General features: G+C 37.0%; 1 protein-coding gene across 1 annotated transcript in view; it reads left to right on the top strand.

Moving 5' to 3' along the window:
• FANCC (FA complementation group C) overlaps nt 1-24,179 on the top strand; it is a 261,732-nt gene that overhangs the window by 171,227 nt on the left and 66,326 nt on the right. Inside the window, exons 6-7 of the mRNA XM_035024451.1 lie at nt 785-849; nt 23,785-23,949. Of these exons, the coding sequence (XP_034880342.1) occupies nt 785-849; nt 23,785-23,949 (230 nt within the window). The remainder of the gene's footprint in view (nt 1-784; nt 850-23,784; nt 23,950-24,179) is intronic.

The raw sequence follows: 24,179 nt of genomic DNA, 5'->3' as shown, positions 1-24,179 counted from the left end.
TCTTACCTTGGGCCGACTTACAGCCATGTAAGGAAGAAATGTGAGGTGGGAGATTATGAGAAAAAAGAAGGAAACCAGGAGAGGTTATTCTAAATCAACCAACCCCTCTTTTCTCTTAACGGATCTCATTTATTCTCTCAAAGATTTTTGGGAGAAGAGATTTCCTTAACCAGTGTAAACACACCCTTTTACTGTTGGGTGAATTTTGTATTTAAAATAACCTGATAGGAACTTTATGTTAAAGCAAAAAATTCAATAAGTAACAATGTTGTAAATAGTATTATATATTCACATCTTAGTATTAAAGCTATGTTTCCTTTTGCCTTGAATTTTGGCCAAATTCAAGAAATTTTAATTTATGATCTTCTAAATATTGTTATGAGATTTCTAATCTTTGTTAACTGTCCTGGTCTTTTGGAAACTTTATACATAAATAGCATTTTTAAAAAATAACTAGAGCTAAATTAGGAAAGAAAAAAATAAGGTAACTTTAATGTGGTTTTATTTTTAACAGGTTTGGTTTTCTTTGGAAATTAATGATCAGTGTATTGTTCATTTGATTAAATTGGAATGTGGAATAACAGACATTAAAAATAAAATCCAAGTTATTAGTAAATGTGACTTGGCACTGCTTTCTTTTCATTTTGACAAAGTAAAACAAGGAGAGGATGGGTAGGGGAGGGGAGGGAATCTCAACGGAAATATCACTCACACCAAGAAAAATAGAACTGATGTAATCCTGTTTTGCAGGATGAGTTAACCTGCAACTGATTTTGTTTTACAGATGGTTTTATCATTAGTGTCTGAACTGCGAGAGAATCATCTTAATGGATTTAACACTCCAAGGCGGTAGGTGTTAAACTAAACATCCCCCTTCTTAAGTTTCAAAATGTATCAGTCTGGTTATGAGAGAAAAATTTTATAATTCTTTGGAAATGCATGTTCATAAGTTCAGGTTATATTCTGTATGGAGAGATTATTTATACATGGCAAATTGGTGAGTTTTATGAAACTTTCTTTTTTTATCACTATTCTTTCAACTTTTATAGGGCAGTAAATCATGCAACGTCTCTTGTGACCCATTGAGTAAAAAACCCTACATATACAGTAGGGAACACAAACAAAGGAAGGGCTCAGCTCAGAGAGAGAGAGAGAGAGTGTGTGTGTGTGTCTTATAAATACACACACACACAAACAGTATTTACAAGGCAACAGATATTTGATATGCACATATGACTTACTTTAAGAAACATAATATTCCAAAATCTAGACTAAACAAATCAAATAGATTCAGACAAATTAAAAGGCAATTAATCACATTACAAAATGTTCTTCACTATGTGAGAGAATTCAAAGTTGTCTTCATTGGTGAGTAGCATTTCATTTTTTTTTTTAAAGATTATATTTATTCATTTGAGAGAGAGAGAGAGAGAGGGAGCATGAGCAGGGGGAGGGGCAGAGGCAGAGGGAGAAGCAGAAGCCATACTGAGAGCTGGGAACCTGACACAGGGGCTCCATCCCAGGACTCTAGGATCCTGACCTGAGCCGAAGGCAGACGCTTAACCAACTGAGCCACCCAGGTGCCCTGGTGAGCATTTCATTTTTAACAAATTATTAACTAAGAGAGTCTGGGGACAAGGGACTTTGTCCTTGTTTTTGCTTTTTGTTTGTTTTTATAAAGTTACTGTCAATTAAAACTATCACAAATGGTTTTTGCTCTCAGCCTATGTGATCCTTTCCATGTAAACTTTAAAGTAAACTATAAAACCCTTAAAAACACTGGAGAAAATCTTCATGACATTGATTTGGCAATGATTTTTTTGGATATGATACCATAAGCACAGCAACAAAGGAAAAGTAAATAATTGGACTTCATTAAAATTATGAATTTTTATGAATTATAAGACATTATCAAAGCAAAAAGCCTACTGACTGAGAAATATTTGGAAGTCATGTATCCAATAAGGGATTAATACTGAAAGAACTGAAACTCAACAAAAACAAAAAATTCAATTCAAAAATGGGCCAAGAGAGATGTCTTACATGTCTGCAAAGATGATATGTAACCGGCCAGTAAGTACATGAAACAGTGTTCAGCATCACCAGTTATTAGCGAAATGCAAATCAAAACCACAGTGGGATATTACGTCACATGTATTAGCCATGATCTATAATTTTTAAGACAAGCAAAAATGGAAAATAATAAATGTTAGCAAGTAAGTTAAGGAAGTACAACCCTTGTGCATTGTTGGTGGGAATGTAACAAACTATAGACTATAGTCTTGCTGGTGGGAATGTTAAATGGTACAGCCACTGTGGAAAAGTTTGGCAGTTCCTCAAAAAATTAAACACAGAATTACCATAAGACCCCGAAGTTCCACTCTTAGGTATATATTCAAAAGAATTGAAAACAGGGACTTGAACAGATATTTGAACACCAGTGTACATAGCAGCATTATTCACAATAGCCAAAAGGTGGCCACACTCCAAGTTCCCACTAACAAAATGTGGAGTGGATAAACAAAATATGGTATGTAAATACAACAGAATATTCTTCAGCCATAAAAAGGAATAAAATTTTTATATATGCAAGAATATGGGTGGACCTTGAAAACATCATGCTTAGTGAAATAAGCCAGACACAGAAGGGCAAATAATGTATGATTCCACTTATATGAAGTACCTAGAAGAGGAAAACTCAGTAGAGACAGCAGAAGAGAGGTTAGAGGTAGAGGGAACGGGGTTATTGTTTAATGGGCCCATCGGTTGTGTTAGGGGTTAGAGATAATGAAAAGCTTTGGGGATAGATTGTGGTGATGGGTACACAGCATGTGAATGTGTTTAATGCCACTAAATGGTTACCAAGTACAAATAGTTAAAAAATAATAACAATTATGTATGTTTTACCATGATTTTAAAAAAGCAAGAAAAAAAACAAACATGATACCAACTGTACACTCCATCAGATGACTAAAGTTTAAAACACTTACATCAACCTGTGTTGGAGAAGATATGGAACCACTGGATTTCTCATCCACTGTCTGTGAGAATGTGAAGTGGTGTCATTACTTTGGTAGACAGTGTAGTACTTCATTATAAAGTTAAACACACACTTATCATATGATCCACCAACTCCATTCTTGAGTATTTACTCACAATAAACGAAAACATAGGTAGTCATAAATATTTCTATACAGATATTCATAGCTGCTCAATTTTGTAATAGTTCAAAACCAGAAATGATCCAAAGGACCACCTTAACTGGATGGATAAACAAGTAAGTATTGTCTGTTACCACCGTTTAAGAAATGAAAAGACAAGTCACAAACTGTGAGAAAATATTTTCAGATTATGTATCTGATAAAGGGCTCCTACCCAGAATATATAAAGAACTCAGTAATAAGACCACCCAGTTAAAAAAAAAAATAGGCAAAAGATTGGAAAATGTCATCAAAAAATATATACAAACAGCTAATAAGCACATGAATACTTGTATACAGATGTTCATAGCAGCATTATTCATAATAAAAAGTGGAAGCAACCCAAATATCCATCAACTCATGAATGGATAAACAAAATATGTTGTGTCCATACAGTAGAATACTATACCTCACTAAGAAAAGAACAGTCTACTGATTCATGTTACAACATGTGTGAACCTCAAAAACATTATGCTTAGTGAAAGAAGCCAGTCACTGAAGACCATATATTATATGATTCCATTTTTATAAAATGTCCAGAATAGGTAAATTATAGAGACAGAGTAGATTAGCAGTTGCCTAGGGCTAAAGGTAGGAACAGGGATTTGCTGCAAATGAGTACAAAAGATCTTGAGATGATGGAAATGTCCTAAAAGTGGATCATTAGTGGTAATGGCTGTCCAACTCAGTAATTTATTAAAAATCTTTGAATTGAACATTTCAAATAGGTACATTTTGTGGTATATAAGTTATACCTAAAAAGTAATAAGAAGAGTCCCTAGAAGGGACATGGAAAGCATTTACAGTCATTCATTTACATGTCAGGTAGAGACTTTGGTTTTGCCTTGAGATAAATGTTGAATAATAGAATTAGAAATTTATTTAAATGGACTTAAAACATCAGTAGGATACAATGTATATGTACACCCTTCACCAACAACCCAAACTAATGCCAAGTTGATGATTTTTTAAAAACTTAACTGAGAATAAACAACAACAAAACAAAAACACTATTAACAAGTGGAAAACATTAGCCAGAGAATTGGAAGATATTTGCAACCATAAAACAGACAAAGGATTAGTATGGGAAGTATAGAAATGCCTCCTGCAAATCAATCATAAAGAGGCAAACACTCCAGTATAGAAATGGGCAAAAAATATAAGTAAGTTATTACTAAAAGAGGAAAGAAGAATAAATAACAAACATTTAAAAAATTCTTCAAGAGTGATGTCAGCATGACAGTAGAATAGGAAGCCCCAGTCCTTGTTTCCATACAGAGACACTGACTTAACAATGGTATATGACCCAAAGAGCCTTTATGAGAACTCCAGAAACCAATTAAGACGATATAATACCCCAGGCAAACTCGAAGTTAAAAACAACCATATGGAAATGGGTAAGAAGGCCATTTCATATCAATCACAGTAGCCCTTCCCCTAAGCTGGCTCAGTGTTGTGGGATTGGGAGGAAAATTCTAGCTTACAGCTTCTCCCTTGATGGGGAAAGAAAAGAATGGAATATGTTCAGTGTTTCTGCTTTGGGGGGCTGCCTGAGGGACTGGTGTCTCGCTTGCCTGACTCTGACCACTGTTGGGGAACCAGCATACTTTCAGTGCCTGGGAACTGTGGCACATTAGAGAGTCCTCAGCTGCTTTTTGCAGCACCAGAGAACTGACAGTGCTGCAGACAGAGGTAGGCTCAGAGAGAAAACACCCAACCCACAGCTAATGTCTAGGTGGCATAGGGGGTGGGAAAGAAGAGTGGAATATATATCTAATCTTCCAGCTTCTGAAGAGGCTACCTTAGGGATTGGTTTCAGTCTCCCTTGACTTGAAGCAATAACAGAACCAGCATACTTTGGAGGTGAGGAGGCTGCAGAGAACCAAAGAGCTTAGTGGCTTGTAGCACCAGAGAACCTGCAGTACCACAGACAAACACCAGAGGGAGAAAGAGATTGCAAACTCCTGAAAAGCTGGCAAGCTCTCTGGGAAATTACACAAACAATCCCAGAGAAGACACATCGCCAGAAAAGATTCAAAGGACCCCCAGACTCTCTCATCAGGTTGATTAGTGAACATCTTCCCTTGTACAAAGGCAGTCCATAAAGACTGGGAGAAGTGGCTATTTCTTTGACTGCAGAAAACACAACAAAATATAACAAGGCACACAAAGAAACAGGAAAACATGGCCCAAACAAAGGAACAAAATTAATTTGCACAAACCTACCCTAAAGAAGTGGAGAGCTATGACCTAACTACCTGGCAAAGAATTAAAAATAATCGTCCTAAAGGAGCTCAATGCACTACAATAGAATACAGATAAACAACTAAATGAAATCAGAAAAATGATGCATAAACAAAATGAGAATATCAGCAGATAGCAATTATGAAAAACAACCAGATAGACATTCTGGAGCTGAAGAATACAATAACTGAATTGAAAAATTTAGTAGAGGGGTTCAACAGTAGACTTAGTCAAGCAGTTAACTTGAAGACATGTCACTTGAAATTGTCAAATCAAGTAAAAAAAAAAAGAATGAAGAAAAGTTCATTAAGCCTTAGAGTTCATGGGACATCATCAAGTGGATCAATTATATGTATAGCAGGAGTCACAGAAGTGAGAAAAAGACAGCTTATCAAATCTGAGGAAGGAATTGGACATCCAAATTCAAGAAGGTCAAAGAACTCCCAACTAGAATAAATCCAAAAGGACCCATAGCAAGACATGTTGTAATCAAACTGTCGAGAGACAGAAAATGTTGACAGCAGCAAGAAAAAGCAAGAAAGAATACGAGGAATGCAACACCTACAAGGAAGCTCTCCAGATTATCAGTGGATTACTCGCATAAACATTAAGTCCAGAAGGGAGTGAGATGACATATTCAAAAGTGCTAAAACAAAAACCTGCCAACCAAGATTATTATATTCTGCAAAGTGTCCTTCAAAAATGGAGAAATTAAGACTTTCCCAAATAAACAAAAGCTGGGGGAGTTCATCACCACAAGACCAGCCTTACAAGAATTGTTAAAGGGAGTTTTTCAAGTTGAAACCAAAGGACTTTAGGCAGCAACACAAGAGCATACTGAAATATAAAACTCTCTGTTAAAGGTAAATATATAAACAAATGCAAAATCCTGTGATACTGTAATGGTAGCACATAAATTACTTTTAAATCTGTTAACAAAAGTTGGACAATAAAAGCATAATTAAGAACTATAACCACAAAAGTATGTTAATGGGAGCACCTGGGTGGCTCAGTCGGCTAAGCATCTGCCTTTGGCTGAGGTCATGATCTTGGGGTCCTGGGATTGAGCCCCATGTGGGGCTCCCTGCTCAGCTGGGAGCCTGCTTCTTCCTCTCCTCCCCACTCCTGCACTCTCTCTCTCTCTCTCTCGCTATCCCTGTCTCTCTCTCTCAAATAAATAAATAAAATGTTTAAAAAAAAGTATTAAGTGATAAAATCCTGAATACTTTTCTTAGCAGTCCTACAATACAAGTTAGATGAAAATAACTATGATGTTAATTAACATTTTATTCTACTACTAATGCATGTCAGTCCTCCGTAGTTATAATGAGATATGTAGAACTAAGTTAGTGGCAATTCTTTTGTTCAATCACCAGCTTTTAGGGTAAATAAAACATTCAGGGCATGCCTGAGATAAAAATGCTCAGTCACAGGTTGGGTGAACACAGAGTTCTGACAGAAACCAGGGAGACAAGAGTGATTGACTACTTCTCTATGAGGGTTCACTGAACACTGAAAGCTCACTTTCAGCTCAGGGGCTAGAGAGTGGAGCACCGCCATATTCATCCTGCCTATCAGTGCTGAAAGCCTTCAGGGAGCAAAACAGCACCACCTAGTGCAATCTAGAGCTGCTTACACTAAGCTGGGCCCCCTGGCAAGTGAGGCCCATTTCCACAAGTGCAAGGGCACCTGAAAATCAGCCCAACAGGCCCCTCCCCCAGAAGACCAGCAGGAACAACTGGCTAGCACCCTTTACTCATCATAGAGAACTGCAAAGCTTCAGCTCTTGGGAAAAACAGTATATAGCACTCGAGGGTTTTTTTTATTCTTTAGTCTTTCAGTTTTTTTTTTTTTTCCCAGCTACTTTATTTTTTTAATTGTTTTTTCTTTTTACTTTTTACTCTTCATATATATATATTATTTTTGGTTTCCTTTCATAGTATTTTATTTTATTTTTGTATATATATAAGTTTTTCTTTCTTTCCTATTTTGGGATCTAGTTTCTTTTAACAAGCAGACCAAAACACACCCAGGATCTAGTTTTTTGTTTTGTTCTGCTTTGTTTCTTGTTTGACTTTTTCTTGTTTTATTTTTGTTTTCTTCTGCTTTGTTCTCTTTGTTGTGGTGGTAGTGGTGGTCTTTTCTCTCTCTTTCTTCTGTTCTTTTCTGGACAAAATGATGAGATGGAGAAATTTACCCCCCAAAAAGAACAGGAGGGTAGTACTCACTGCCAGGGATTTAATCAGTACGGATATGAATAAAGATGTCTGAACTGGAATTTAAAACAATGATTACAAAGATACTAGCTGGGCTTGAAAAAAGCATAGAAGACACTAGAGAATCCCTTACTGTAGAAATAAAGAAACTAAAACCTAGTCAGGCTGAAATTAAAAATACTATTACTGAGATGCATCCCAAATGGAGGCCCTGAAAGCAAAGATAAATGAGGAAAAGAGAGTGTCAGTGATATAGATTAAATGATGGAAAATAAGAAAGCTGAAAAGAAGAGAGAAAGATAACTACTCTATCAGGAAGGAAGATTTCGAGAACTCAGCGATTCCATAAAGTGAAATAATATCCAGATAACAGGGGTTCCAGAAGATGAAGAGAGGGAGAGAAGGGCAGAAGATTTATTTGAACAAATTATAGCTGAGAACTTCCTAATCTGGGGAAGGAAACAGGCATTCAAGTCCACGAGGCAGAGAGAAACCCCCGCAAAATCAATGAACATAGGTCAATACCTTGACATATAATAGTGAAGTTTGCAAATTTCAAAGATAAAGAGAAAAATCCTGAAACCAAGAGGTCCTTAACCTACAAGGGGTAGACACATAAGACTGGCAGCAGACCTGTCCACAGAGACCTGGTAGGCCAGAAAGGACTGGTATGATATATTCAGTGTGCTAAATGGCAAAAATATGCAGCCAATATACTTTATCCAGCAAGGCTGTCATTCAGAATAGAAGGAGAGATAGAGAGTTTCCAGGACAAATAAAAACTAAAGGAATTTGTGAACGCTAAACCAGCCCTACAACAAATATTAAAGGGGATCCTTTGAGAGAAGGGAGAGCCCAAAAGTAACAAAGACCAGAAAGGAATAGAGACAATAGACAGAAATAGCAATGTCACAGGTAATACAATGGCACTAAATTTTCACTAGTTACTCTAAATGTAAATGAGCTAAATGCCCCAATCAAAAAGCACAGGGTATCAGACTGGATTAAAAAAAAACAACAACAAAAAAAACAAGACCCATCCATATACTGTCTACAAGAGACTCACTTTAAGCCCAAAGACACCTCCAGATTGAAAGTGCGGGGGTGGAGAACTATTTATCATGCCAGTGGACATCAAAAGAAAGTTGGAGTAGCAATCCTTATATCAGACAAACTGGATTTTAAACCAAAGAGTATAATAAGAGATGAAAGAGGATACTATATCATAATTAAAGGGTCTATCCAACAAGAAAAGCTAACAATTGTAAATATTTATGCCCCTAACATGGGAACAACCAAATAAATAAACCAATTACTAACAAAGTTAAAGAAACTCCTTGATAATAATAGAATAATAATAGGGGATTTTAACACCCTGCTTGCAGCAATGGACAGATCATCTAAGCAGGAGGTCAACAAGGAAACAAGAGCTTTGAATGACACACTGGACCAGATGGACTTCACATATATATTCAGAGCATACCATCCTAAAACAACAGAACACACATTCTTCTCAAGTGCACATGGAACATTCCCCAGAATAGATCACATCCTGGGTCACAAATCAGATCTCAACCGGTACCAAAAGATTGGGATCATTCCCTGCATATTTTCGGACCACAATGCATTGAAACTAGAACTCAATCACGAGAGGGAATTTGAAAAGAACTCAAATACATGGAGAATAAAGAGCATCCTGGTAAAAAATGAATGGGTCAACCAGGAAATTAAAGAAGAATTAAAAAAAATATGGAAGCAAATGAAAATGAAAACATGGCAGTTCAGAACCTTTGGGATGAAGCAAAGGTGGTCCTACGAGGGAAGTTTACAGCAAACAGGCCTTTCTCAAGAAACAAGAAAAGTCTCAAAAACACAACCTTACCTTAGACCCAAAGGAGCTGGAAAAAGAACAGCAAATAAAGCCAAAATCCAGCAGAAGAAGAGAAATAATAAAGATTAGAGCAGAAATCAATGATACAGAAATCAGAAAAACAAAAGAACGGATCAAAGAAACTAGTAGCTATTTCTTTGAAAGAATAAGATCGATAAACCCCTAGCCAGACTTACCAAAAAGAAAAGAGAAAGGACCCAAATAAATAAAATAATGAATGAAAGAGGAGAGATCACAACCAACATCAAAGAGATACAATTATAAGAGAATGTTATGAGCAATTAACAGATTAGGCAATCTGTAAGAAATGGATGCATTCTTACATATGAACATATAATCTACCAAGACTGAAACAGAGAGAAGTAGAAAAAAACCTGAATATACTCATAACCAGCAAAGGAATCAAATCACTAATCAAAAATCTCCTAACAACCAAGAGTCTAGGGCTGGATGGCTTCCCAGGGGAATTCTACCAAACATTTAAAGAATTAATACCTGTTCTTCTGAAGCTGTTTCAAAAAAATAGAAATGGAGGGAAAACTTCCAAACTCATTCTATGAGGTCAGCATTACCTTGATCCCGAAACCAGACAAAGACCCCACCAAAAAGAAATACAGACCAATATCCCTGATGAACATGGATGCAGAAATTCTCACCAAGATACTAGCTAATAGGATCCAACAGTATACATTAAAAGGATTATTCACCACAACCAAATGGGTTTTATTCCTGGGCTGCAAGGGTGGTTCAACATTTGCAAATCAATCAGTGTGATACACCACATTAATAAAAGAAAGAACAAGAACCATATGATCTTCTCAGTAGATGCAGAAAAAGCATTTGACAAAATACAGAATCCTTTCTTGATCAAAACTGTCCACAGTGTAGAGATAGAGGGAACATACCTCAATATCATAAAAGCCATTATGAAAAGTCCACAGCAAATATCATCCTCAATAGGGAGTAACTGAGACTTTCCCCCTAAGGTCAGAAACACAACAGGGATGTCCACTCTCACCACTGTTGTTCAACATAGTGCTGGAAGTCCTAGCCTCAGCAATCACACAGTAAAAAGAAATAACACGTATCCAGCCTGGCAAAGAAGAAATCAAACTTTCACTCTTTGCAGATGACATGATATTCTATGTAGAAAACCCAAAAGACTCCATCCAAAAATTGTTAGAACTGATAAAGGAGTTCAGCAAAGTCACAAGATATAAAATCAATGCGCAGAAGTCAGTTGCAGTTTTATACAATAACAATGAGGCAGAAGAAAGAGAATTCAAGGAATCGATCCCACTTAAAATTGCACCAAAAACCATGAGATACCTAAGAATAAGCCTAACCAAAGAGGTAAAGGATCTTTACTCTGAAAACTATAGAACACTTATGAAAGAAATTGAGAAAGACACAAAGAAATGGAAAAACATCCCATGCTCATGAATTGGAAGAACAAATATTGTTAAAATGTCATGCTACCCAGATCAGTCTACACATTCAGTTCAATCCCTATCAAACAAAATACCATCAACATTTTTCACAGAGCTGGAACAAACAATTCTAAAATTTGTATGGAAGCAGAAAAGACCCCGCGTAGCCAAAGTAATGTTGGAAAAAAAAAAGCAAAGCTGGAGGCATCACAATTCTGGACTTCAAACTGTATTACAAAGCTGTAATTATCAAGGCAGTATGGTACTGGCACAAAAACAGACACGTAGATCAGTGAAACAGAATAGAGAACCCAGAAGTGGACCCTTAACTCTGTGGTCAACTAATCTTTGACAAAGTAGGAAAGAATGTCCAATGGAAAAAAGACAGTCTCTTCAGAAATGGTGTTGGGAAAATTGGATAGCCACATGCAGAAGAATGAAATCAGACCACTTTCTTACACCATACACAAAAATAGACTCAAAATAGATGAAAGACTAAATGTGAGACAGGAGTCCATCAAAATCCTAGAGGAGAACGCAGGCAGCAACCTTTTGACCGAGGTTGCAGCAGCTTTTTACCAGACCATCTCCAAAGGCAAGAGAAGCAAAAGCAAAACAACTATTGGGACTTTATGAAGATAAAAAAGCTTTTGCACAGCAGAGGAAACAGTCAACAAAACTAAAAGGCAACCTACTGAATGGGAGAAGATATTTGTCTTGTCATATAAGGGGCTAGTATCCCAAATCTATAAAAAATTAATCAAACTCAACACCCAAAAAAACAAAAAAATCTAGTCAAGAAATGGGCAGAAGAGATGAACAGACATTTTTCCACAGAAGACATACAAATGGCCAACAGACACATGAAAAACTGCTTAACATCATTCGGCATCAGGGAAATACAAATCAATACCACAATGAGACACCACCTCACAGTGGTCAGAATGGCTGAAGTGAACAACTCAGGAAACAACAGATGTTGCCAAGGATGCGGAGAAAGGGCAACCCTCTTACATTTTTGGTGGAAATGCAAACTGATGCAGCCACTTTGGAATACAGTATGGAGGTTCCTCAAAAAGTTAAAAATAGAGTTACCGTACAACCCAGCAATTGCACTACTAGGTATTTATGCAAAGGATACAAACAGTGATTTGAAGCAGCAATGTCCACAATAGCCAAACTATGGAAAGGGCCCAGATGTCCATTGACAGATGAATGGATAAAGAAGAGGTGGTATATATATATATATATATATATATATATATATATATATATATATATACAGTAGAATATTATTCAGCCATCAAAAAGAATGAAATCTTGACATTTACAACAATGTGGTTGGAACTAGAGGGTATTATGCTAAGCGACATAAGTGAGAGGAGCACAAATACCATATGATTTCACTCATATGTGGAATTTAAGAAACAAAACAGATGAATGTAGAGGAAGGGAAAGAAAATTAAAATAAGACAAAGCATAGAGGAAGGAAATCATGAGACTCTTAATTATAGAAAACATACTGAGGGTTGCTGGAAGGGAGGTGGTGGGCAGATGGGGTAATTGGGTGATGGGCATTAAGGAGGGCACTTGAAGTAATGAGCACTGGGTGTTGTATGCAATTGATGAATGACTAAATTCTACCTCTGAAACTAAGAATACAGTATATGTTAATTAAATTGAATTGAAATAAGAAACTTAAAAAAAAAAAGAATGAGACTACTATGAACAATTATACTGTAACAAATTGGATAACCTAGAAGAAATGGTTAACTTTTTTATAAACATACAACCTACCAAGAGTGAATCATAAATTTAAAAAATCTGAACAGATCTATAACGGGAAGGAGATTGAATCAGTAATCAAAAACTTTCCAACAAAGAAAAGCCCAGGACCAGATGGTTTCACTAGAGTTTTCTACCAAATATTTAAAGAATTAACACCAATCCTTCTCAAACTTTTTCAAGTAATTGAAGAGGAGGGTACATTTCAAAACTCATTTTATGAAGCCAGCATTACTGTGAAAGCAAAGGTAGATAAAGACAGTAGAAGAAAAGAAAACTGTAGACCAATATTCGTGATGAATATTGATGATGTGTAAAAATCCTCATCAGTATACAAGCAAACCAAACTCAGCAATACACTAAAAAGATTATGCATATGGTCAAGTGGGATTTATTCCTAGCATGCAAAGATGGTTCAACATACAAAAACCAATTAGTGTAATACACCATATTAGCTGAATGGTGGAGAAAACCACATCATGATAATTTTAATTAAATCAGAAAAAACTTTCTGATAAAATTCAACACCCTTTCATGATAAGAAAATTCAACAAATCAGGAATACAAAGAAACTACTTCAACAAAATAAAGACCATGTGTGAGAAGGCTGCAACTAGCATCATCCTTCATGGTGAAAGACCAAAATTTTTTCCTTCTAAAATCAGAAACAAAGCAAGGATACCCTCTCTTACCACTTCTTTTTAACAAAGTACTGGAAGTACTAGAGCAATTGGGCAAGACAAAGAAACAAAAGGCATCCAAATTTTATTTTGTGTGTGTGTTTTTTTAAGATTTTATTTAGAGAGAGAGAGCGCGCTCGCACATGGGAGGAGGGGGAGAAGGGGAAGGAGAAGGAGAGAGAATCTTCAGCACAATCTGCGCTGAGGGTAGATCCTGACGCTCAGTCCCATCACCCTGAGATCATGACCTGAGCAGAAACCAAGAGTAGGACACTTAACTGACAGAGCCACCGATGTGCCCCAAGGCATCCAAAATTTTTTTTTAAGATTTATTTATTTAGTTTAGAGAGAGAATGAGCAGGGGAGGAGGGACAGAGGGAGGAGAGAGAGTCCCAAGCTGACTGCATACTGAGCATGGAGCCCTGCAGTGGGTCTTGATCTCAGGGCCTTGAGGTCGAGACCTGAGCCCAAACCCATGGTTGGACATTTAACCAACTGTACCACCCAGGCACCCCTCAAGGCATCCAAATTTTAAGGGACAGTTTATTGTTTGTAAATGACGTGATCTTATATGTACAAAAGCCTAAAGACTCCACAGAAAAACTGTTAAAACTAATAAATGAATTCAGTAAAGTTACAGGACGCAAAATCAATACTCAAATATCAATTGTGTTTTTATACACTAACAGCAGTCCAATAAGAGATTTTTTAAAAGCCCATTTATAATAGCATCAAAAAGACAAAATATCTAGGAATAAATTTAATCAAGGAGATGAAAGACTTGTATGCTACAAACTACAAAACATTGCTGAAAAACATTAAGTATGTCAGAAATACATGAAAAGGCATTGTGTTGAGGGATTGAAAGATTTAATATTGTCAAAATGTCCATACTACCCCAAGCAGTCCATAGATACAGTGCAGTCCTATTAAAATCCAGATGGCATTTTTCTTTTGCAGAAATGGAAAAAAAAAAAAAAAGCCCTAAAATTCATAAAGAATCTTAGAGAACCCCAAATAGCCAACAACCTTGTAAAGAAAAACAAAGGTAGAGGACTCACACCTCTGGATTTGAAAACATATCTCAAGGCTACAGTTATTAAGCCACTTTGGTACTGGTATAAAGCCAGACACAGAGACCCATGGAATAGAATAGGAAGGAAGTTGCAAAAAGATACCTGTAATGTCATAAAACAATACACACATATAAAGTAAAAGTGTTAAAACTAGACAGAAAGGACTCATATCATTAGGGGAGTGCCAGGTCCTGGGAAGGAGAAGAGGAAATGGGACAGGAGAAGGGTATTTTTTTTTTTTTTCCTTAGGAGAAGGGTATTTCAACTATAATTGAAACATTCTTATTTCTTTAAAACCTCAACTAGAAATAACAATAAAATGTTAGCGTTGTAAAAATCTTGGCAATGAGTACACAGTTGATGTTATAGTAATTCCCTATGTTTTGTTTTGTTTTTTAATAAGCATGTATTCTTTTTTTTTTTTTAAGATTATTTATTTATTTATTTGAGAGAGAGAATGAGATAGAAAGCATGAGAGGGGGGAGGGTCAGAGAGAGAGGCAGACTCCCTGCTGAGCAGGGAGCCCGACGTGGGACTCGATCCCGGGACTCCAGGATCATGACCTGAGCCGAAGGCAGTCGCTTAACCAACTGAGCCACCCAGGCGCCCCTCCCTATGTTTTTGTATACGTCATAATTTTATAATTAAACTTTAAAAAATGAAAATACAGTGTTAGCTAGTAAAATCCTGAAAATTAAAAGATAATATTCATAATAAAGGAATAATTTCGTGCTTCAGATTCTTATTTCCAAAGTAGCAGGTGTAGTTCATGAAAAAACAATCATCTTTAATCAGCCTCCAATTGGTTAGTATTTATTCCTCTGTGCAGTATTTTCCCCCTTTATTTAAATCTTTTTGCACTGTACCCATTATTTGATTTTACTGGTCTTTCAGATTCTTTCTTTACTGAAGGATGTCCATGCTGGTACTCCAGCTGGTGGTAGCCGCAAGGATACAGTGGTGATTAACTTGGTTAGTAGTTTAAAAACATTTTTAGTCAAAGCAAGTCGGTGATGTAATTAGTAAAATTCTTAACTGAATTTACCAAGAGTATGAGATGCTTGTGCTAGTAGAATGTCCTCTGGACACTGGCACATCTGATACATTTCTAATTTGCTCTGTTGAATAGTGTTTACTATGGAGTCTTAATTTTTGAATGAATTTCAGAATTCAACAAGAAATGTCTTGCAGGTATTTTTTTGAATGTGTTGAGTTTTTAGAGAAATTCAATCTCTTGAATTACGTTCATTTATACTTATCAGAAGATTGAATTTAAAAAGCAAGTTGAGGGCGCCTGGGTGGCTCAGATGGTTAAGCGTCTGCCTTCAGCTCAGGTCATGATCTCAGGGTCCTGGGATCGAGTCCCGCATCGGTCTCCCTGCTCCTTGGGAGCCTGCTTCTCCCTGTGCCTTTCTCTCTTGCTCTGTCTCTCATGAATTAAAAAAAAAAAAAAAAAAAATCTTAAAAAAAAATAAAAATAAAAAGCAAGTTGATGCTCAGCATTCTTTTTGAGTCTCTTTATGAGCTTTTAAAGTCTTACTTTTAAGACCTCAAACCAGGAAGTTCTGTTCTCCATCCATAAAAGAACCTGGATCCCTTAAAGCTTATGTGAGACTCAGAACACATCTACAGTTCTCCAGTGAATTTTAAGTCCAACCAAGTGTGTTCTCTTGTCTCAAGTAGAAACTGATTTCATGAAATTGGTAGTGGAATGGCATCATGATAACATTTAAAAGAGCTGCCAAACATGCTGGAGCCATTATAGTTGTTGCTATCATAAGTTATAATAATAACTACAGTAGGCATCATTATAATGTGTAAATTTCTCCTACTATATGTATATATATGTGTGTGTGTGTATGAAGTTTTCTGTACATTTTTAAGATTTAAAAGTCAAAAAAGTTGAATAAGAATATACTATAGTACGCAGACTACTTTCTGGTATACTTGAATGTAGATATTCCCCTATTTATGAGACTTAAATTTTATCATTTTCTTTCCCCTAGGAAGACTTAAAATGTTAAAGCCACCAAGAGCCTCTTAAACACCATATAAGCAATGCAATTCTGTTTTTCTCTGTGTTGTTAATAGAGGGCATCTTACTTTTTTTTTTTTTCATTTTTTTGCTACTTAAATCTTTTTTTTTTTTTAGATTTTATTTACTTTTGAGAGAGAGCGCATGAGTGGGGGAGGGCAGAGGGAGAAGCAGACTCCCTGCCGGACAGGGAGCCTGATGTGGGACTCAATCCCAGTACCCTGGGATCATGACCTGAGCTGAAGGCAGAGATTTAACTGACTGAGCCACCCAGGCGACCTCTACTTAAATCTTTAAAGTTCATTTCAAAAGACTCAAAAGTCTTGTAGAAAATATAGAATTAATCTCATAACTTCAATGCATACAGTGGCAGAGGAACAAAAAAATAGGAAAATCTGTTTGGTTTCCTTTTGCATTATTTTTAGAAGCCTGATAAATGGTCTTGTCATAGGATTTTAAATAGAATATCACTTGCCACCAACTAAAATCAACAATTCAGTGACAGAATATTTAAATTCTCTCCTGTTCTTTGCCATAAACCGTCCAGAAGGAATGACATTCTGGACTTTGAGAGCATCATCAGTTTATCTTGTAGTTCTATGGTTTGCTGCAGATGTTTTGGAAGCGTCAGTATAGCCACATGGGAATGATGTTTCCAGCAGTATATGGTTACTGTTGAGCCTTCTGCAGTTGAATTTTTGTGCAAAAATCATTTGGAAGTGCTGCTCTGGCAATCAATCAAGACATAATGCTTATCATAATCCAGTCTGGAAAGTGTTGCATAACTATAGTTGAAGTTGGACCTCCACATTCTGGCAAGCTTCAGACCAAAAGAGGGAGCCGTGAAGGCTGTGAGCACTTTGAAGCCCTTCAGAAGATCATCAGTTGACCTTGCCTGCATTTTGATAGAACCAAGAACTGCTGAAATTTATATGAGACTTTAGAATTTTTCAGGAAAATTCTCTTGGACCTTTTCAGCCTAATTGAGAGATACAATCTGCAGACCATAAATTTCAGTGCTTGATAAATGCCCTTGGTGCCAGGATTGTCTTCTCCACTCACCTAGTCACCAGTGATGGTCTCTGACTCCTCTCTTTTAAGGTAATGAGAGGATGGTAAGAATTTTAAGATAATGAGAGAAAAGTTGGACTTACAGGTCTTTTAGAGAGGAGGATTGTTGAAGGGCAAGATCACTACCTCCCTGCTTCTTTATTTCAGAGTTCTGGATTTACTATGAGTACACATAACTCTTTTTCCATTTCTCAAACATTCTCAGAACCCTTATTCTATGCAAAATATTCTACATTCTGTGCAAAATATACAAAAAACCTTCCACATTCCACACACAACAACAACTCTCCCTTTCTCCTATCCTACCCAGTAAGTTAATAAGTTCCAAAAATTTAAGGTATTTACAACTCAAGCTAAATCTCTCTTTTCATTAAACTGAGATGATGGACTTGAAAACGTTAACTATTTTTAGATCTAAAACCACCTTGGTGGTGGGTTAAAGAAAGATGGTAGAGCGCTGTGGAAGATACCTGTTGTTAAAGAGACCTCAGTCATTTAGGAAAGTGGTACAGAACAAGAAGTGAATTTTAGAAAAGGTGATTATTTGAGGAGAAGAGACGAACTGTTCACACATGAGAAGAAATCATTTTGTAGTTTGACAAAAATTTATTTCTGTGAGAATTTTACAGTTGATTATCAAGAATATAATACAGCTCAACTGAAAGTTTATAGGAATTAACTAACAAAAAATAAATCTTAAATACAGTTCTATCATGTCTCCTTAAAGTATTCAGGTTATTACTGGAGATTGATACCTTATTCTGGGGACTGCTACTGAAGAAGTAGTGTACAGCAGCATTTCTCAGGCTTCAGTGTGCATAAGGATCATCTCATGTTAAGATGTTAACAAGCAGAGGGCACCTGGGTGGCTCAGTCAGTTAAGCGTCTGCCTTTGGCTCAGGTCATGATCCCAGGGTCCTGGGATTGAGTCCCATACAGGGCTCCTTGCTCCCCAGGGAGTCTGCTCCCTCTGCCCCTCCCCCCTGCTCGTGCTTGCTCGCGTGCTCTCTTTCTCTGTCTCTTGCAAAAATAAATAAAATCTTTAAAAAAAAGATATTAACAAGCATATTTTTTGGCCCCACTCATAGGGATGCTGATGCTGATGATTCTGAGGACCATATTTTTGGAGTAACTCCGATATAGAGTGCTTGGCCAGATCCTGAAGATTAAAGTACAAGACCTGGGGCACCTGGGTGGCTCAGTGAGTTAGGCATCTGACTTTTGGTTTTGGCTCAGGTAATGATCTCATGATCTCATGGGTCATGGGGTCGAGCCCCACATCATCGGGCTCTGCTCAGCGGGGAGTCTGCTTGGAGATCCTCTCTGCCTGCCCCTCCCCCCACTCATGCATGTGCTCTCACTTGCATTCTCTCTCTCTGTCCAAATAAAAATAAATTTTTTTAAATAAAATAAAGTGTAAGACCTATGAAGAAGAGTGGCTCTCCTAATCTAATCAGATGAAAATGTAATGCAAGAGACTAAATCAAGTGATGAACTAAGTTCATACATGGCCTAGCATTCGCTTTATACTCCAACTCCTAGAAATGATGGGGGCATTTTTAACAATTAAGTATATAATGCTGTAAAACAAGGGAGCATTTGACAACCCACAAATTACAGGAAAGGCTTCAAATAGCAGGTAGTGGGATATTTTTGAAGGAAAATATCACAGCCCACAAAGCTTGCAAGAGAGGACTACTGCAAAGGTAAAAGTAACGCTGGGGTGGATTCATGGAACAGGAGGGTACAAGGCAGCCAACAAGACAGCTTGTTGGGACTACTGCAATTCACATAATCCAACTATGGGCTGGGTCCTCATACACTCCTCCTTATCCACTGCCTTCAAACAAGAGACAACAGAAATGTCCTGTTTCCAGCAGGAAGGAGGGAGGAAGATTTGGAGAAGTAAGCACCAAATGGCTATTAATTCCCAACAGTTCTGGGGGTGCTCCAATGTGCAGAGTGTGATTTATTGGCAACTCCAACCAGCACTACATCCGGACCTCCAGAGGAAGCTATAGTAAAAGACATTCCTGGGGAGGCTAATGGGGAATCCCAAATTCCAGAAAGAGCAAACAAAAAAATCACCAGATACTCATGGAAAACCAACACCATGAAGAAAAATGAACTAAATGCAACAAAACAGAAGATGCAAATACACTAATTAAATGGATTATGTTGGACAAACAAGTGTTTTTTTAAAGGTATAATTAATTGCCCTAAGAATAATAAGAGAAACTTCCAAATCCTTGAAATACGAATAAATTGGTTACATTTCTAAAAAGGGGACTTATAGGAAAAAATGAATAAAAAGCTAAAGAGATAGAGCTGAATAACAAATAATGACTTCAAAGACTGAGCCAAATAGTTCTCCTAGGAGAAAGTACAGAAGGACAGAGAAGTAGAAAGTAAGAAGGTGGGGTTTTTTGGTTTTGTTTTTCCTTTTTAATATAAGAGATCAGAGTGGGTTATGGGGGAAGATGATGGGGTAAGAAGGGCCAGGAATCCACCTCTTTACTTAGACCAAAACTTTACTAAGAGACTCTGCCTGATGTTAACTGTTTTGGAACTCTCGAGTCTGCTTGAAGACTTGCAGCTTTGGGGGGATGGTTTGGCCAGTAAATTTCAGCTGTTATCATGATAGAGACTACCCATCACCAATCCCCTAGACACATGATGGGCAGCTGTACCTGCATTCCTAGACAGGCTTGTAGTAGGAGGGGTGGGCAGTGCTTGATGAGTTTTGGTCTAGTATCAAAAGATAATATGCACAGTTATATGAAGAGGCTATTAAAATACTCCTGCCTTTGAAAACTATATATCTTTGTGGGGCTAGGCTTTATTCATATACTTTGCTCAAAACATAGTGCAACAGATTGAATGCAGAAATGTGTACAAGAATCCAAGCGTCTTCTTTCAGGCCATATAGTAAGATTTACAAACATTTAAATGAGTGCCACTCTTCTCACTATTTTATTTTTGTCTTGTAAAATACTGTTATGTTTAACAAAAAATGTTATTCATGTTAACATCTAATGAGTTTATCATTGTTACTTTTAGTGAATAAGTATTTTCAAGTGTCTCTGCTTTAATTTCAAACATCATAAATGTTGAAAGTTACAACCTCATAAACAAAAGTTCTTTGGTATTCTCAGTAATCTTTAAGTTAAAATTCAACACGCTGAGAATCTCCTGACCTCTACACAATTTCTATCCCAGACCCCCTGAAGAAGGGGAAGGGCTCAGGGAGACCTATCTTGTGATGTATCGTCAATAAAGTATACTGTACCCAGCTCAAAAAAAAAAAAATACATGTATATATAAGCAGACCAGCAGTGGTCACCAGATATTTAAGGAAATCATATTAAGCATATAATATGAAAAAATAGCAATACAAATAAATTATTCAAAGAAAAGACTATCTCAAGTAAATTAATATTAGTGCCTGCATAAAAATAAAAGGTAACATTATATCCATTAAATAAGAACAGGATGCTATTTTTAAAAAAAAAGGAACATCTAGGCTATTAAAAAAAACTTCTTGTAAATGAATCACGAGAGATGAAAACCATAATAAAAGGATTGGGAGGTGCCCGGGTGGCTCAGTGGGCCTTCGGCTCAGATCATGATCCCAGGGTCCTAGAATCGAGCCCCGCATCAGGCTCCCTGCTCAGCAGGGAGTCTGCTTCTTCCTCCCACTCTGCCCCTCTCCCCCTGTTCATGCTCTCTCTCTCAATAAGTAAAATCTTTTTAAAAAAAAAAAAAGGATTGAAAGATAAATTTGAACAGTTCTTTCAAAATCTAGAGTAAAAAGACCAAGAAATGAAAAATAAGACAGAAAAGTGTCCAGGAAGTTCAATATTCAAAAACATTGGAGTTCTCATAAAGAGAGAACAGATAAAAGAATAGATAGAAAATTATCAAAGAAACAATCCAAGAGAACTTTTCTGGTTTAAGCTCCACTGAGTGCCCAGCACAATGAATAAAAATAAATCCATACCAACACACATCAGTGTGAAATTTCAAAGAGAATTTCCAAAAGCCTCAAGGGAGTAAAAACAAGACTTATATAAAGAATAAAGATTCATAATAGCATGGGCCTTCTCAGGAACAACACTGGAAGCTAGAAGACAGTGGAACTACACCTTCACGATTTCGTTGGAAAATTATAAGATTTCTGTACTCAGCCAAAGTATCAATCAAGTGTGAACGTAAAATAAAGATATTTCGAGACATGCAAAGTCTCAAATACTTTATCTCTCATCTACCTTTTCCCACATAAGAAGAATGAACCAAGAAAGAAAAAGATACAGGGTTCAGGAAAGAAGTGAAGAAAATCCCCAGGACAGAGATCCCAAGATGATAACTGTACAGAGGGAATAAAAAGTGACCTGCCTGGATTGGAACAGGTCAGAGGGTTCTAGGAGAAACTTCTTTTAAGATGATGAGAGTGGTAGAATGTCAGATATATTTGAATGTAGTGCAAAGAGATTATGCACTTGGGTTGGAGTTTGGGAAAAAGGAAACTGGTCATCTTTTGGAGTGCAATTTAATATGCAAATGCTGACACAGGGTCCCAGATAGGCATGTGCGAGGATACCACTGTAGCAGTGTCTGTAATGGTGAGAAATCAGAAATAACCTAAATGTCTATAAATAAGGACATTGTCAAATTACAGAACACACATATTTGTTTAATAATAGGCAGCAAGTAAAAAAAATGGGGGACAGCTTTTTGTTTTCTGTTGTGGTTCCATTTGTTTTTCAGAAAACACAAGACTAAATTTCTAGATTTATGATTATATATGAATATAACTAGAAAAAGATCTAATAGCCTGTATCTCAAACTTTCATTGTATCGATCTCTAGTTGTTTATTCATTTAACATCTATTTCTTGAGCATGTAATATGTGTAAGGAGTTGGTTCCTTCATGCTGGGACTGGAGCAGAGAGCAAAACAGAAAAAAGGACATGTCCTGATAAAGCTGATATCCTAGGAGGAAGAAACAGATGATGAAAAATAAATACATTATAGGTCAGGTGATGAAAAGTACTCTGAAGAAAAGTAAAACGGTAAGATAGATAGATGGGATGGGAGGGCACTTTCTATGTTTAAGCTCTGCTGTCCAGTGGTGCTTCCTGCAGTTATGGACAAGTTCTGGAAATTTGCAGTGTCTAATACTATAAGCCACTAGCCTCATGTACCCGCTGAGCATTTGTTATAAGGCTGGTGCAACTGATAAATGGAATTTTAAATTTTATTTCATTTGAATTTAAATTACCACATGTGGCTCACTGCTACCATATTGGTCAGTGCATTTGAATGGGTAGTCAGAGATGCCATCACGTGAATAAGGCAACACTTGAACTGAGACCTATACGAAATGAAGGAGCTAGCCATGGGTTCCAGGCAGAATGAAAACCAGAACCTCATCTGGAGTAGTTGGAGAAGTCCTGTAAGGCTGCAGGATGAGTAAGGGAAAGAGTAGAAGAAAATGAAGCCAGAGAAACAGAAGGGGCCACCATCATGGAAGGCCACAGCGGCCAGTATAAGACTTTGCTTGTTCTCTGAGGTGGGAAGCCATTGCAAAGCTTTGAGCAGACAAGTGAAGTGATCTGAATTTTTAAAGGGTTGCTGGAACTATTCTGATGATAAACATTGGGGATGAGGGCAGAAGTAGGGAGAAAGTTAAAAGGCTCCTACAGTAACTCAGACCACAGGTGATGGTGAATTAGTGGGTAGTGATGGAGTGTAGAGGTCATCAAATAAATTAACAGTATTTACTGCTGGTTGGTAAGGCGCACGAGAAAGGGGGGACCTTGAAGGGCTTTCACCTGAGCAAATGAGATCAGCAGCACTGGGGAAGAGAACATTTGGAGAAGGAATTCAAGAGTTCTGTTTGGGGCATGGTAAATTGGAGGTGCCTGTAGATAGTTATGCCAAAGTCCTGACAGTAAGTGATGTCAAAATGGGAAATTCAACTAAAGGATTTCTTCCTGGAGAGTTGAGTAAGAGAAAGGTTCATTGATGGTGTTAGCCTTCTTTATGTGAGAGACAAAGCAAGTAACTTGTCATCAGTCTTCAGCATGAAGATTTTCTGTCTTTAATTACACGTGGCTCTAAGATTTGGATAATTATTTCTTATTTATTCCATAGAATGGTTCCTGAAAAAATAAGGTTCCTGTCACGAGTTTGTATACCACTTGTAACTCTGCCAGATATTGAACCCCTGGTGGAGGCTCTGCTCACCTACCATGGACATGAACCTCAGGAAGTGCTCTGGCCTGAGTTCTTTGATGCTGTGAATGAGGCCTTTCTGCTGTAAGTGATGTCCATTTACTCTCAATCAGCTTTGTTTTTCCTTTCTTAGAATGCTTCAGTATATTGGAAATGCAGTTTTCAAACTTTTGGTTTCAGCACCACATTATTGAGGATCCCATAAGCTTTTTTTTTTTTTTAATGTGGGTTTTATTTATCAATATTTTACCATGCTTGAAATTAAAACAAGTTTTAAGAATATTTATTACTTCATTTAAAAATAATAAATTGAT

This window comes from Mirounga leonina, unplaced genomic scaffold (assembly GCF_011800145.1).
Source record: "Mirounga leonina isolate KUSES-001 unplaced genomic scaffold, KU_Mleo_1.0 Mir_179, whole genome shotgun sequence".
Taxonomy (NCBI): Eukaryota; Metazoa; Chordata; class Mammalia; order Carnivora; family Phocidae; genus Mirounga; species Mirounga leonina.
This window is presented reverse-complemented; position numbering and strand designations above follow the sequence as displayed.